Source organism: Aspergillus melleus, assembly GCF_016097325.1.
Source record: "Aspergillus melleus strain CBS 546.65 chromosome Unknown contig2, whole genome shotgun sequence".
In the NCBI taxonomy this organism is placed as follows: Eukaryota; Fungi; Ascomycota; class Eurotiomycetes; order Eurotiales; family Aspergillaceae; genus Aspergillus; species Aspergillus melleus.
In genome coordinates this window covers 1,282,374-1,295,750 of record NW_025763371.1, presented here as the reverse complement: position 1 = coordinate 1,295,750, position 13,377 = coordinate 1,282,374, and the positions used below count along the sequence as shown (strand labels likewise).

The 13,377-nt window shown below is 44.5% G+C and overlaps 2 protein-coding genes across 2 annotated transcripts; both read right to left on the bottom strand.

Moving 5' to 3' along the window:
- Nucleotides 1-8,906: 8,906 nt before the first annotated feature.
- Nucleotides 8,907-9,939, bottom strand: LDX57_003291 (WD40 repeat domain-containing protein; the record flags this gene model as incomplete). Its single annotated transcript, XM_046084935.1, has 2 exons — nucleotides 8,907-8,978; nucleotides 9,022-9,939. 2 exons carry the CDS (start codon nucleotides 9,937-9,939, stop codon nucleotides 8,907-8,909), a joined length of 990 nt encoding a protein of 329 aa, XP_045940898.1.
- Nucleotides 9,940-10,696: 757 nt separating this feature from the next.
- Nucleotides 10,697-12,781, bottom strand: LDX57_003290 (ATP-binding protein; the record flags this gene model as incomplete). The annotated part of the gene is made up of 3 exons (XM_046084934.1): nucleotides 10,697-10,738; nucleotides 10,806-12,215; nucleotides 12,263-12,781. The coding sequence occupies 3 exons, from the start codon at nucleotides 12,779-12,781 to the stop codon at nucleotides 10,697-10,699; spliced, it is 1,971 nt and encodes a 656-aa protein (XP_045940897.1).
- Nucleotides 12,782-13,377: the final 596 nt, after the last annotated feature.

The following is a 13,377-nucleotide window of genomic DNA, read 5'->3' as shown; positions in this document are numbered from 1 at the left end:
CGGATCGAGAAATAAAAGAAAAAAATGAAAAATACACGAAAACGATTGTTGAAGACATTGCGGCATCAGATCTAAGAGAACTTTGATAAAAAACAGACATTCCTGGATATTGAGGCGCAGCTGTCTGGCACTACAATTAAGGAGAAGAAAGAGGACAAATCGTTTGAGAATGCAATATCTTTTTCTCAGCTACATCTTTTACAATGTCTTTTATTCTATCCGATCTCCAACTCGTTGAAGGATGAATGGAATCGGCGTGATGCAGCTGCGGATGCTGTAATGCAATATTGTGACATCTTTGAAGGAGGCTCTTTGAGAGACCGGCCCAGGCGAGAAGTTCCGACCTTCATTGCATCGGATAAACCCATTGTTCACCTTCATAATGCACCCCAAGTTCAAAACAATGTTAGCGCATGTGAAGTTGAACCCTTTATTGTACACAGGAAGCTGTCGCGTGCTACTAAGGAATACTTGGAGAATTCGGAACAATTAAAGGCCTGCTTTTAATGCTTTGCGAATAAGAAGCTACCTGATAAGGTTTGTTTCTAGATGTTTCATGATACTGACTGTGTTATGCGCCACTTTGATGCCATTCATCTGAAAAAAGAGCCGCTCAAGTGCAACTAGTGTGAAATGTCCTTGTTGCATAAAATGACATTTCAATGCCACGCGATTGATCAGCATTAGATGCTCAGTTGCTGGCGTCAGCCGGATTCGGAGATTTGAACGGGATAACAACGACTTGACACTGTCTGACTTGTGCTTTATGAGATTCTAAACCCTGCAATTATCCATAATACATTCCTGTTCCAGTTTACTGGTCGAGGACTTTTTAATAAAATGTATCCACCCCCCGCCATAAAAGAAATGCCACTATTGTCTAGGAACCCTAAAACTACAATGTGTAGAAAGCTGAGTTTCTGAACACGTTAGCTTTAAACAATGTCCTTACTTTCATTCAGGAAGTCGTTGAGGCTGACAAGCTCTGCTCTTTGTTGTCTAAGTATGCGAAAACCAAGTGGAATGCTTCCTCGATGGTCTTCTAGATTGCAATCTAATTTATTTTCGTGAACCCAAATCCTTTCTGAAGTCCCCCCTATCGCAGGAACGTTAATGAGTGTCGTTCAATGTCTGTTAAAATGGATCATGCGAACAAAAGGGAGAAGATAACGAATCTGCTTTATTGCTAGATTACCATTCTTCTATCCAAGATAGTTAGATTCAGGGGATTATAGTCTGGAAGTCTATTGTGTTTGGAATACTATTTCATTTGAAAGCGCATGATTCATACCTTAGCACGTTCATTTTCATGTCTTGGGCATGCAAGTTATTGCGACTATGAAAAAGGTTCGTAAAGATCTACATTTCTATGCTCTGCGCACCTCTGCGACCACGAAAACGTGCGTAAAGTGAAAATTATGTTTTTAATATCAAATTGGATCTTACTTTCTGAAAATTGAAGTTCATATGACAGTCTAAATTTGAATCTAATTGAAATCATCTCATACCGCGATAGCGATTCTAGCCAAATTGACAAATCTTTTTTAACATGCGAAAAAACTGCATTCGGCAATAATCAAGAATAGGAAGAGCCTTGCTAGATCATACAGAAACATTTCGAGAGTACATCACAAAAACACAAAAAATATTTGGCCGTCAAAAGCTTTAATGAAGGTTTTTTATATTATACACAATCGCATTTATTAAAACATAAATATTGAAAACTGACCCACGCAATCGGCTTGACATTTTAAAAGCAATAATTGCTCTCTTAAATAATCCAAATAGGCATCAAAAACTGTACAAGTACTAATTGACCTTTTTCATTTAAGCTTTCCATCGGAGGTATCCATGTCAAGTTCCTTTGTCATTCTATTTAACACGTTTTTCAAATCATTTACGATGCGGCAAATGGCAGAGTTGAATGAGTCCGGATTCCTTTTTTGGAAATGATCCATTAACATAAGAAGTATACCGAAAAGTGAATGGAGTTGCCAAGACTATTCAAATTGTATAAGGCTTGACTGGTTATTTAATCATTCTTCTGTTAGAGTTTGAAAAGCTTGGATAAAAATAAGCAATATGTTGTACAGACTCGACCGATCACTCTGAAAGCCTACCCAATAGACCGTGCGCATCTCATCATGAAAAAGATGCAGGTCCTGCAAAAAGAATGCTGCCTGGACTTGCCGCGGGAGTACTAAGCCACAGGCTATCTCGTGGCTTGCATCGCATAATCGTCTATTTCCATAATTTCAGATGTGCTCAGTCGCCGTACAGACCGGTGAGAATGTTTCTGGTATGTCTAGCTGTGCTAAGCATATTTGGAGGAATTTTCGAGACTCTTTTGATGCGCGATTTGGTTCCTTCACAGCATATGCGGCCAGCTTTATCAAAACGCCCATAGCAGAAAGCTCAGGAATATCTGTACCCCTAATAGTGTGATGCAAGTCCTGCATTACACGATAAGGATTTTAGAAATTCGCCGTAGAGACGATGGTCAACATTGACATGGTAAGTCGTATTCCAATTCCCTCGAGAAACTTGGATGGATTGATATTTTCAAGAAAGACCGCGGATAGTTGACGACCAAGTAATTGAAAAGTATGTTGGTTTATATGGTAGCTTGCAACCCCGGATAGTCGATCAGACAAAAGTTTGACTGTTTCAAGCAATAGGCCTGGGATGGCTTCGATAAGATCCCTGGGAGTCTGTCAATAAACTGCTATTATGCAGCTGCCTGCGGTGAACCTACTGTATATTTTCACACATCTTATTTCTCAGCTAGGAGAAAGAATGTTCGATTTTGAGTCTAGAATTGGGATGCCTAGCTATCTTTATATGCTTTTGCTTCATTGTGAGACTTTTCACAACCGAAATTAAAATACGCAAGGCCGGCAAAAGCTAGATCCAAGAAAACCAGCCTCCTTTTCTCTTGATGCCTATGCACGCACTAGACCAGGGCTGGCATATATTTGATTCCAGGTAATGAACCCCTTTTTCTTCTGTTCGTTTCCGTCCACTGATGAGTAGTGGAATCTGGTCAGATGGCCACACCGATCATTCCTAGATAATATACCCTAATTTCTATCCACACATAGACTGGCCTTGCAAAATGGCGCTCCTGACTGCTCCATGCCAGCATATGAGGATGTTTCCTTCTTTTTCTGGTCACCGGTTGTGAAATTTAGAATAAACTGTTAAACTCTGCTTCGAATATAAGTAATTTCATTTCACTGTTTTTGTCTCTTTTTTTTTTCTTTTTCTTTTTTTCAACTCGGTACTGCTATTAAATCAATAAAATAATCAAAGGCGCCCCCTGAACCAGATGACTATATCAAGATATAGTATTTAACCAAAACCCAGATATTAATGCACCCCATGCCTTTTTTTAAGAAGTGTGTTAGTGGCATATCCACGGGACGATAGAAGGAGGATAACTTTCCACAAAGTTTATCTCCAGAACTGTATCAAGTGAACTAAGCGGACGGTTGGTTCATCGTCTTCATTATAGCCTAGTTCTTCTAAGAAAGACGCCGCTTCAATGACTCGTGTTTCGGGCCATGTATATTCCCAGATCATCAACCGTGGTTTTGTTGGAATGGTGGCGAACGAAACCTGCGACTTGTTACGGACATTTCAACAGCATGTCCCTGTCTTTGTGCCATCTCTACCTCATTCTCTCACCTTGAACGGTCGCTATCTTTTCTTGGGCGCTTCCATGGCACGATGCCGTTGTTCTAACTATGATAAATTTAACCAATTGCAGATAGTTCGATGGTCTTGAGATGGTCAAACCATTCAATAATATCATCCTGACTGCGGAGATGAAAGGCTTATTGGATTATATTGGGGAGATCTCCTAGTTTTTAATATTTACAGAACGCGTCTTAGCTTGCCCTGTCCTTAAGTTATGTAAGTGGAACGAGCATCTTATCCACGCACACTCGAGTATTCGCATCACAACCCTGTTGCCTGAATTTCCAAGAGACAGACTAGTCGTATTTTCTTTATTTGAGAGCCAAGGAGGCCAGGCCCTACGGCTAGTGCATCTAGGAGTGGTCTTCGCCCGAACAGTCTAGATTTTAGGTGCCAAGAGCGAAGGCTGCGTGACGTTCCCCGACACTATTCCGAAATTTGTACCGTTTTAATGCAGCCAAAAAACTATCATTTAAATGCACCTAAATTGGTATCAAATGTGTGCACAAGACTAAAGTAATACAGTCATTCGTTGCCTGTAAACATTTTCTTGGTTCAGAAAAATTGGATATCGATGATCTTGTTTTCTAGCTAATAAGCGTCAAATAATTCGGTCACGTCTGTATGGGACTTGAACTAATGAGCGCCATCCTAACTTACAACAAAGAAACCGTGGGAATAGATTCATACTTGGGGCCAGGAAAGCCTGAAAGAACTGAACAGCTAAATGTCATTCGCCTCACGCGCTCTCAGAAGGGGGGCGCTGGCTTTCTCGCCATAAACCTGGTTCCTGGTGGCTATATCTGGTAAAAAGGGCGGGCCATGGTTGTCTAGCACCAACGCCAAATTCACGCTTCCGAACAGCCTGTCCAGCACTGTGACTAAGTATGTCCAGCCTACCGTTGAAAACTATTCTACTCACCGCCGAAGCCAAGACCCTTGGGACCAGCACTCGCTTCTCGTTTCCCTCTTGATCTAGACAGGCCAGCGGACGTGTCAGCGCGTACGCTTATGCACCAACCTCCAGGTTGAAGGCCGTCCAGCACTCTCCCCTACGATGATACACGCGTCATGTCCATAATACTAAATAACACACTCCACCGAAAAATGAAAATCCCCTAAGCTTGTAATCTTTCCGCCACGGATGGACAAAGAACAGCAAAGGAAACTGTTAGCCCTGGTGATCTCGAAATCACCCTGATCAAGGAATGGATAAATCATTTTCCAACTCCGTTGCCAAGCTAATAGCGTGTGCTATTCATTGTAAGGTCGTTGGCCAAGGACACGAAAGCCTTTCGTCTTGAAAGGACGATAAATGGCACCTGTGCAGTTCAATTAAAACATATTTCCTGTACTACCTGGCTATATACACCCTAGGTCAGAAGTAGTATCGACAAAGTCCTAATGCCAACTCACCCTAAACTGTATCTGGCGAATTTCAGATAGACATTTACACAGCGAAATATCAGTTAACTACGAACAAATGCGCTATTGTTAACAGGGCATGGGCAGATGTGGACAGAACTCGATAATGAATATTGAGTCCTGAAGCGCCTCTTTGTCTGACAGGGTCCGTAGACCAATGATAGGCGTGGAATCGATCGGCGGCTGAATACGTGCGTGATAGGCCATTTACAGTTTGCATGCCGCCAGCTCAGATAGTAGGCCAATGCGTTCAGCCGTTCGTACTTTCGTGTTGGGGCAGACATCTTGGCAAAGGCCTCACATGTCGATGATCACGCTAATGCATTGGATGTCACTTTCACGCATCGGATCGTCTTATTTTGTGGCAGATTTGCTTGCCAGCAGCCAATGATGAACGGCTTTAGATAAGTGTTGTAGAGGGCAGAATAGTCGCGCTGCACTGGAAGCCCATGCGGTAATATCTGGCCAGGTCTTCTAGACAGGGTTCCCCGCTTGCTTCGGCGATTTTGACAAAGATTGGATCCAGAGCGTCTCTCCTGTCAGCAAAATAAAACCAGACGACTAGCTGATTGTTCTCTAGGTAACGTAATCGGACAGCGAACCGCCGCGACACCGAACCGCCGTTTCTCACTATAACTACCACTATAAAAATTGGAACTCTATAATTTATGTGAAATAGAAGATTTTCTTTCGAAGACTATTTCAGCTATATAAATTAAATATATTTTACATTAAAACAGATAAAATAATCCAAAGGTTACTTGGTTTTATAGAAAGTAAACTTCATATTACAATATTTAATTTCCGAATGCGATAGTTCTTATACTTGAATATGGAAGTATTTTATATTGTAATGAGAATAAAAAGAGACTATTAAAATTGTATTTTTTATAAAGTCTTGATAGAATGATTAAATATAATATAATTTATTATTTTATTCTTATTATTTATCAATATCTATATCTGTTGTAAATTTTCAATTTTTATAGTGGTAGTTATAGTGAGAAACGGCGGTTCGGTGTCGCGGCGGTTCGCTGTCCGATTACGTTATCCGTGACATCGGATTACTGATCAGTAATATCCGATCACCACGGCTACAGAGCTAATGCAAGGCATATACAGATGCACCAAAATACGAAATAATAAGACCCAACCAGCGGGATTGCATTCCACGTCCTTTGCATAAGCGAAGTTACTGTATCGTAATATAGCATCCTTGCCGAGAATGGTAACAGACGAGGCTCTAGGACCTGTAATGCTGCATTTTTCTAACAAGACTCCCTGTATATCTCAGCGATTGGATAGTGTAATTTGGTGCTCAGACCTTATCCATGGTACAGGCGGTCTTGAAATTCCTCTGACTTTCAGACACATGACTATTGTTTCCCAGCCCCACTGCCAAGAGCTTAGCGCGAGCCGATTATCTGAGTAATTTTCGAAACAATACAGTCTGTATTTGTCGGTAACTGTTGAGACAGTTTGGTTGTCTATTACGTGAGATTCTTACACATAACGTTTTCAACCACCGAGCGGTCTAAACCCCCGAGCGGTCCGTTTTCTTCCGCACCCCCATCTAAATCGACCTTTAAAACCACCAACGCTATTAGAATTGATTAATTAAAATACATGAAATAATAGCTATTTACTAGGGCAATTCCGAATTGTATGTCCGATTGTTCCACATCAACTACAGCGTTGCGGAGCTCGTCGACGAGGCGCCGGAGTAGATTCCGCAGACTGCTCATTAAGCTGCGTGTTAAGCTGCTGAACGCGATTTTCACCTTTTTGGACATTAAGAAGGCGGTCATTTCCTATTTCAGCACGTTTTCTTGCCTTTTTCTGGCGTTGTCGTCCATTTTCAGCACGTATAGCCCTAATTTCTTGCTCTAAAAGTAGCTGGGTTTGCATTGCCATTTGCGCCGCTTTCTCAAGATGTTGAATATGCGCAATAGGACTGCTAGAAAGCTGCCGCTTTCTATTAAGGCTGTTCTGCAGGCTTCGAACCTTTCGATCTAGCTGGCGAGTATTCTGCGGAGTCTGAAAAGCAGAAGAAATTGAGCCTTCAACTAGTGGTGGTGTAGGCGTACGTAGTTGAAAGGTAAGCGTAGAGAGAACATGCTCTGGATTAAGCGGCTTAAGTCCTGTTCCTCTAAAACCGCTGCAGATATTAGATGAAGTAAAGACTTCCTTGTGTGCATCTAGATATAGCGATAGAAAGTCTTCTTTATCAATATGATTGTTGCCGACTTTCATACGATGTTCAAGAAGCTTTCCGTACGCTCTCTTAAGCGGACTAAAGACACCCACATCAAGCGGTTGAAGAAGATGCGAAGCATGGGCAGGCATGCAGAGACAGATTATTGCATGCTGCTTGCAGAAATTATCGAATTCAGCAGTTAGATGGCTGCTATGGCCGTCAAAAATAAGTAATCGCTTAACACCAATCATATAGCGCTTAGAAAGCGGTTCAAAGACATTTTTCAACCAAAGAAGGCCTATTTCATCAGTCGTCCAGCCATTCTGACTAGTAGAAATCCACCAGTCGCGAGGAAGCTTAGATTCTTGGAACCAGGCAGCCTGTTGGACGCTTGCTTTCAATATAATAACTGGCGGTAGATATACATCTTTTGACCCGATTGTCTCGATAACTGTGGCCCATTCACGATTGCCTTGAATAACTCTGCGCGGCCGCTCGCTTCGCTCAACTGCAGTAATCACTTTTGAAGTAGAGCAGAGTCCCATTGCAAAGCCAGTCTCGTCGAAGTTCCAGATATCGTCTTCATGTATGCCGTGTTCTTGAATAGTTGCTTGTACAGTCTCAAACCACGGTTTTATAACCTTTGGATCTTCCTGCTTTGCGCGCTGATAAGTAATACGTCTAGTATATCGCGTACGAAGCTCAGAATGACGCTTAACGAATTTATAAGGCCAGTTGATTCCGAGGGCTGCAGACATGTCTTGTAGGCGATTATCAAGCAATACCTGAGCCATTCCACGCAGAAATTCGGGCCGAATTGGGAATCCTCGCTTCTCTGCATCTAGTAATTGCTTTAAAAGCAATTGCTCTTCGATTTCGGTCAGTTTGTGGCCATTAGCGCGTGTTTCCGATCGTGGTTTGATTCCATTAAGCCGTCGCAGTAAAGTCGTTTTTGAAACACTAAATAGATCTGCCGTACGCGTTTTTGATCGAATTTTTTTTGATTTAGAGGCAGATACTGCCATCTGAATTCGACTCTCCTTAGAAAGATGCATTTCCGATGATAGTGGTGGAAAAAAGACGCGTCGAAGTTGAAGTTCTGAATTAGATAGGGGGTGGTGGAGAAAACGGACCGCTCGGGGGTTTAGACCGCTCGGTGGTTGAAAACGTTAACCTCGGGCCAGGAGAGTTCCAGCACATGGGACAAAAGCAGTCACATGACTTGAGTACCGGAAAAGCAGGGCGAGTCAACGGCTTTTTTCGCTGCTCTCTAGAAGTATCGGTGCTTTGCCACCACCTACTGAAGGGTTCCGAACTATCGCGAAAATCCTGGTAATTCTATAGATAGTTATATGAAGCCCCGGTCTCCCTTACCCTTCTTTTGAAAAGAGAGTTGAATATAAGAGAGCTAGAAATGCAGTCCACAACAGGATACCTCACATGATTGAGAACGCAATTATGGCAACTCTGCCGCTCCTGCTACCAAATGCAATCGTGCTGTTTTTAACCGTTGACGATGAAGGATAGTAACTTGGAGGTAGCCATAGCTCTCTTTGACCCTGAATAGTAACCCATCGATCTGCTCTCAGAGATACCTCTGCCACCTTCTCGGAGGAAGTTGAGAAGCTTTCATAGCAGTTTCGGATATCAAAAGCTCCTATGTTTGTAATCAGTAGTGGCAGGTGCTCTGAAAATCTAACGTCGGTAGCAACATTGCCAGTGCTTATATCATGCTTGAGAGCGCCCGTGGCTGTATCCCACAGCTTGATGATGCTGTCGAGCGAGGCAGATGCCAGCAGCTGGCCGTCGCCTGCGAAGGCGACCGAGTAAACCTCGTCAGAATGGCCCTCCAGTGTATGCTTGAGAGCGCCCGTAGTTGTATCCCACAGCTTGATGGTATTATCATACGAGCCAGATGCCAGCAGCTGGCCGTCGCCTGTGAAGGCGACTGAGGTAACCGAGTCAGAATGGCTCTCCAGTGTATGCTTGAGAGCGCCCGTGGCCGTATCCCATAGCTTAATGGTGTTATCATACGAGCCGGATGCCAGCAGCTGGCTATCGCCTGCGAAGGCGACCGAGGTAATCCAGCCAAAATGGCTCTTCAATGTATGCTTAAGAGCGCCCGTAACTGTATTCCACAGCTTGATAGTATTATCATACGAGCCAGATGCCAGTAGCTGGCCGTCGCCTGCGAAGGCGACCGAGGTAACCGAGTCAGAATGGCCCTCTAGTGTATACTTGAGAGTGCCCGTGGTTGCATTCCACAGCTTAATAGTGTTATCATCTGAGCCGGATGCCAGCAGCTGGCCGTCATCTGCGAAGGCGACTGAGTAAACCCAGTCAGAATAGCTCTTCAATGTATGCTTAAGAGCGCCCGTGACTGTATCCCATAGCTTGATAGTGTTATCGCGCGAGCCGGATGCCAGCAGCTGGCCGTCGCCTGCGAAGGCGATCGAGTAAACCCAGTCAGAATGGCCCTCTAGTGTATACTTGAGAGCGCCCGTGGCCGCATCCCACAGCTTAATGGTGTTGTCGTGCGAGCCGGATGCCAGCAGCTGGCCATTGCCTGCGAAGGCGACCGAGGTAACCGATTCAGAATGGCCCTCCAGTGTTTGCATCTCTGGATCCCAATACTCTTCTACCTTTGGACCTCTGCATAACCAAGCAGGAAGTTCCTTCTTAAAGATTTCTCTGATCAACGCTTTATGTGGTGCGAAAATTAGGCCAGAGCTGTACAGTTGCAGTGGTACCGTATCAACAATTCGTGCGGATTTTAGGATAAATCTGCGTGCATCTAATATGAAGACATGCATCTCATTACTGGATTTATCCTAGATTTTCCACCATTGTTAGTCGGTCAGCTGCCACTAGCTAGTTTATTACTCACTTTGGTCAGTTGGAGCAATGAATTCACTGCAACTATGGCTTCAGGTATCATCCCCATAATGCCCATGGCTTCAAACCAATGAAGCAAGTGTTTTTTCAGGAATGTGAGCACTTTGTCAAGGATTCTGGCTGGTGCTGGGCTTTGAGATAGATGGTAAACCCAGTAACGACAGGCGTACTGAAGGGCGGGTGGAAGAAATCTTGCTATAGAATCAGGGTGGATTTCTGTTCGGCTGGTCCCATAGCTTGGCATTTCGCATATATTTTTTTTGAGATAACGGCCCATAACAGTAAGACATTGGCTGGCTAAGAGCTCGTGCTTTGCCTTTTTATCCACCCAAAATTGAGACGTGGCCACTTGGTCTTTTGTACGATCATCCACCAGATAATCATGGAAGGACAAATGCAGGGTCCGTATAGGGAGTTTTGCATCGCTGGGTATAGACAGGACTGAATGAAATAAATCCAGATGAGCGCTGATTTGACGTTCTAGACGAGTACGAAGTTCCAGATGAATGCTGGAATTGTGTTCTGGTGTGTCAAGCAACAGCTCCGCAAGAGAGTTCAATGAGAGCGGAGTAGCAAGAAGAATGCTTACACCAATGATTCTCTGAAACTCTTCAATCAGCTTAGTCCTGTCCGTAGCATCCTGGACAAGGAGTTGGTTCAGAACCGGTCGGTATGTGTCATCCATCTTTGATCCTGTAGAACCAGTAGAAAATTCCCGAAGCCGCTTATCCGGGTCAAAATGCCTATCCGCCACGAAACGACACACCGTGGCTGCAAAGATAAAGAGCGGACAAGCCATCATTGTTAAGGCTTCGATTCTTTCCTCTCCAGGCCAGCCAGGGGAGAGAGCATGCCGGCGCTTCTGCTGTATTTTGGAGAATTCTTCTCTGAGATATAAGGCGATATCATGTTTGATCACATCTTCATCCAGATTTTGCAGGGTAGTATTCTGGTACTTGCTCTTATCGATCTGATCAAACCCACAACGGATGGGTATCTCCGGCCGGCTGGTTAGGAAGAATCGGATTGCCATATTTGTTGCCGTCTCAATCTCGGGTAGAAGGTCGAGAATGATCTCCACGTCTTCCTCTGGTTCGCATTCGTCGAGGGCGTCGATAACAATCACGGTGAAATTCATGGCTTCACCATGATTGGTAGCGCGTAATGGCTGCAACATGAGCTTATTAAACTGCTCTCGAAGCGATTTTCCTGGAATCGTAGGATCTTCTCCAAGAGCTTTTTGGATTCCGGGGACCATCTGAGGTATGTGGACTGCCAATTGCTTGACTATTGTTGAGAAAAACTTTGCAGCTGAGCCCCGATCTCCCTCGCCCCTCTTGAAAAAGAAACTTGCCCCGAGGATGCCATCCTCTTTAAAAGTTCGGGCTACCGTCCTTGCAATGGTGGACTTGCCAGTGCCTGCCATTCCACTCAGCCAGAATATATGTCTATCACTGAATCTTCCCCAGTCCTGCACCTGCTGAAGCAATTCTATCCGCGTTCCAGGTAGGCATTTATCCTCATGCTGGTCCTCGAAGGAGTCAAAAAATGCACCCTTGGCAAAAGGGAGGTTTAACATATTAACTGCATCGCGCACTTTTTGGATATCCACAGTTAACTGATCGAGGTGATTTAGAATAGCCTCTGCTTCCCTTTTCCGGTGTAAATGCTGGTCCAGGACCAGCCACTGATACAAGTGGGATTCCTCTTCCTTGATCGAGGCCTTGAGCTGCGTAAGTGACTGGCTGGTTATAGCTGTTATACTCTTCACAATGTCCTTTCCCTTGTTAGACTGTTGTACTCTCCGTACTTCGACGGAGTATCGCAGTATTGCCACGTACACCCGGACGATCGATTGCTCCTTTTCGACATTTGCTATGACGGGATCTCTATCCCCATAAAACTGTTCTTCGATGAAGGCACAACGAGTCAACAGATCCGCCAGATATCCCGACGAGTCAAATAGAGCCCCCTGGAGGTCTGTGTGATTCTTAGCCATCTAAGTCATTAGCTGATTGTCTGGCTTCATTGATGCAAGGACCATACCGTCAATCCAAGAGAGACTATTGCCCAAGCACTGGAAGCGTACCCGGTCGGATCAAATTTCGCAATATTACTGACAACGTCTTGAAAAGACAGGGCCGAATTTAATATTTTGTGGACTGTAGCCCGAATGCCATCCTTTATCCCCCTCTCCCTGTACTGCGCCTCTGTCGCCTTGACTACCTCGTCCAATATCTCTTTCGTTCGCGCATCGCTGGCGTCCTGAGGCTTGATTCCGGTCGCCGGGAAGAGTGTTGCTACACTGTTCGGGTCGCTCTCTGTTAACTCGTCGTACGCCATCTGCGAAAGGCCCTTTGCGTTGTGGTCGTGGATTTTGAAAATATCATTTTTGGGGTTGCCAGGGCCACTCTTTGCGTCTGGATCCGCCGTGACGTTTGAAGTACTTGGTTTTGGGGCAGTTAAATGCGTATCTTTGTCTCTTTTCCGCCTCTTGAAAACAGTCTTCAAGTGTCCTAACAAACCATGCGTCTTATTTTGGACGTAATCCGCAGAAGTGTCCATAGTTGAACCGGTGGAATTGATTTGTAATGAGACTTGGTCGCAGGACTGCGTAGGGAAGTTCGCTGAAAAAATGAGTGAGACAGAAAGAGGAGAAAGGGGCATAGCTAATCTGGTTATTTTTGGAAAAACTATTGGTCAAGACAGGGCAGCGGGCTTCAGCCAGCCATTGGCCGCAGAGAGGCCAGTGTTGACACCGCATACTTGTTTACTTTTTCTCTAGCTGACGTTCGGGGTCATCCTTGGGACTTGAATAACTTCCGACGGTGAAACCTAGTTGAAATCGGAAGTTGAACAATGAAAATTTTTACACGTGAATGTTCGTGCAGCTCCCTTAAGTCTGAGAGGAGGGGAGCTGGTCTAAATTTTCACCTCCGGTGGTTTCCCAAATTACGTGGTTACTGTACCAGCGCCCATGTCCCCGCCAGGATTAGGCTCGGGGCGAAGAAGCCTAGTCTCCGGGGAGGGGTCACCAACAACATTGTCCAAACAGAGCGAGCCACGATCGAGGTTCAGCAGTCTGGCTGGCAGATTGCTGCACGTGACATAACGTAAGCGTAATCCAACCTCCGGAGTCATCATCGGGCCGTGCTGATGAT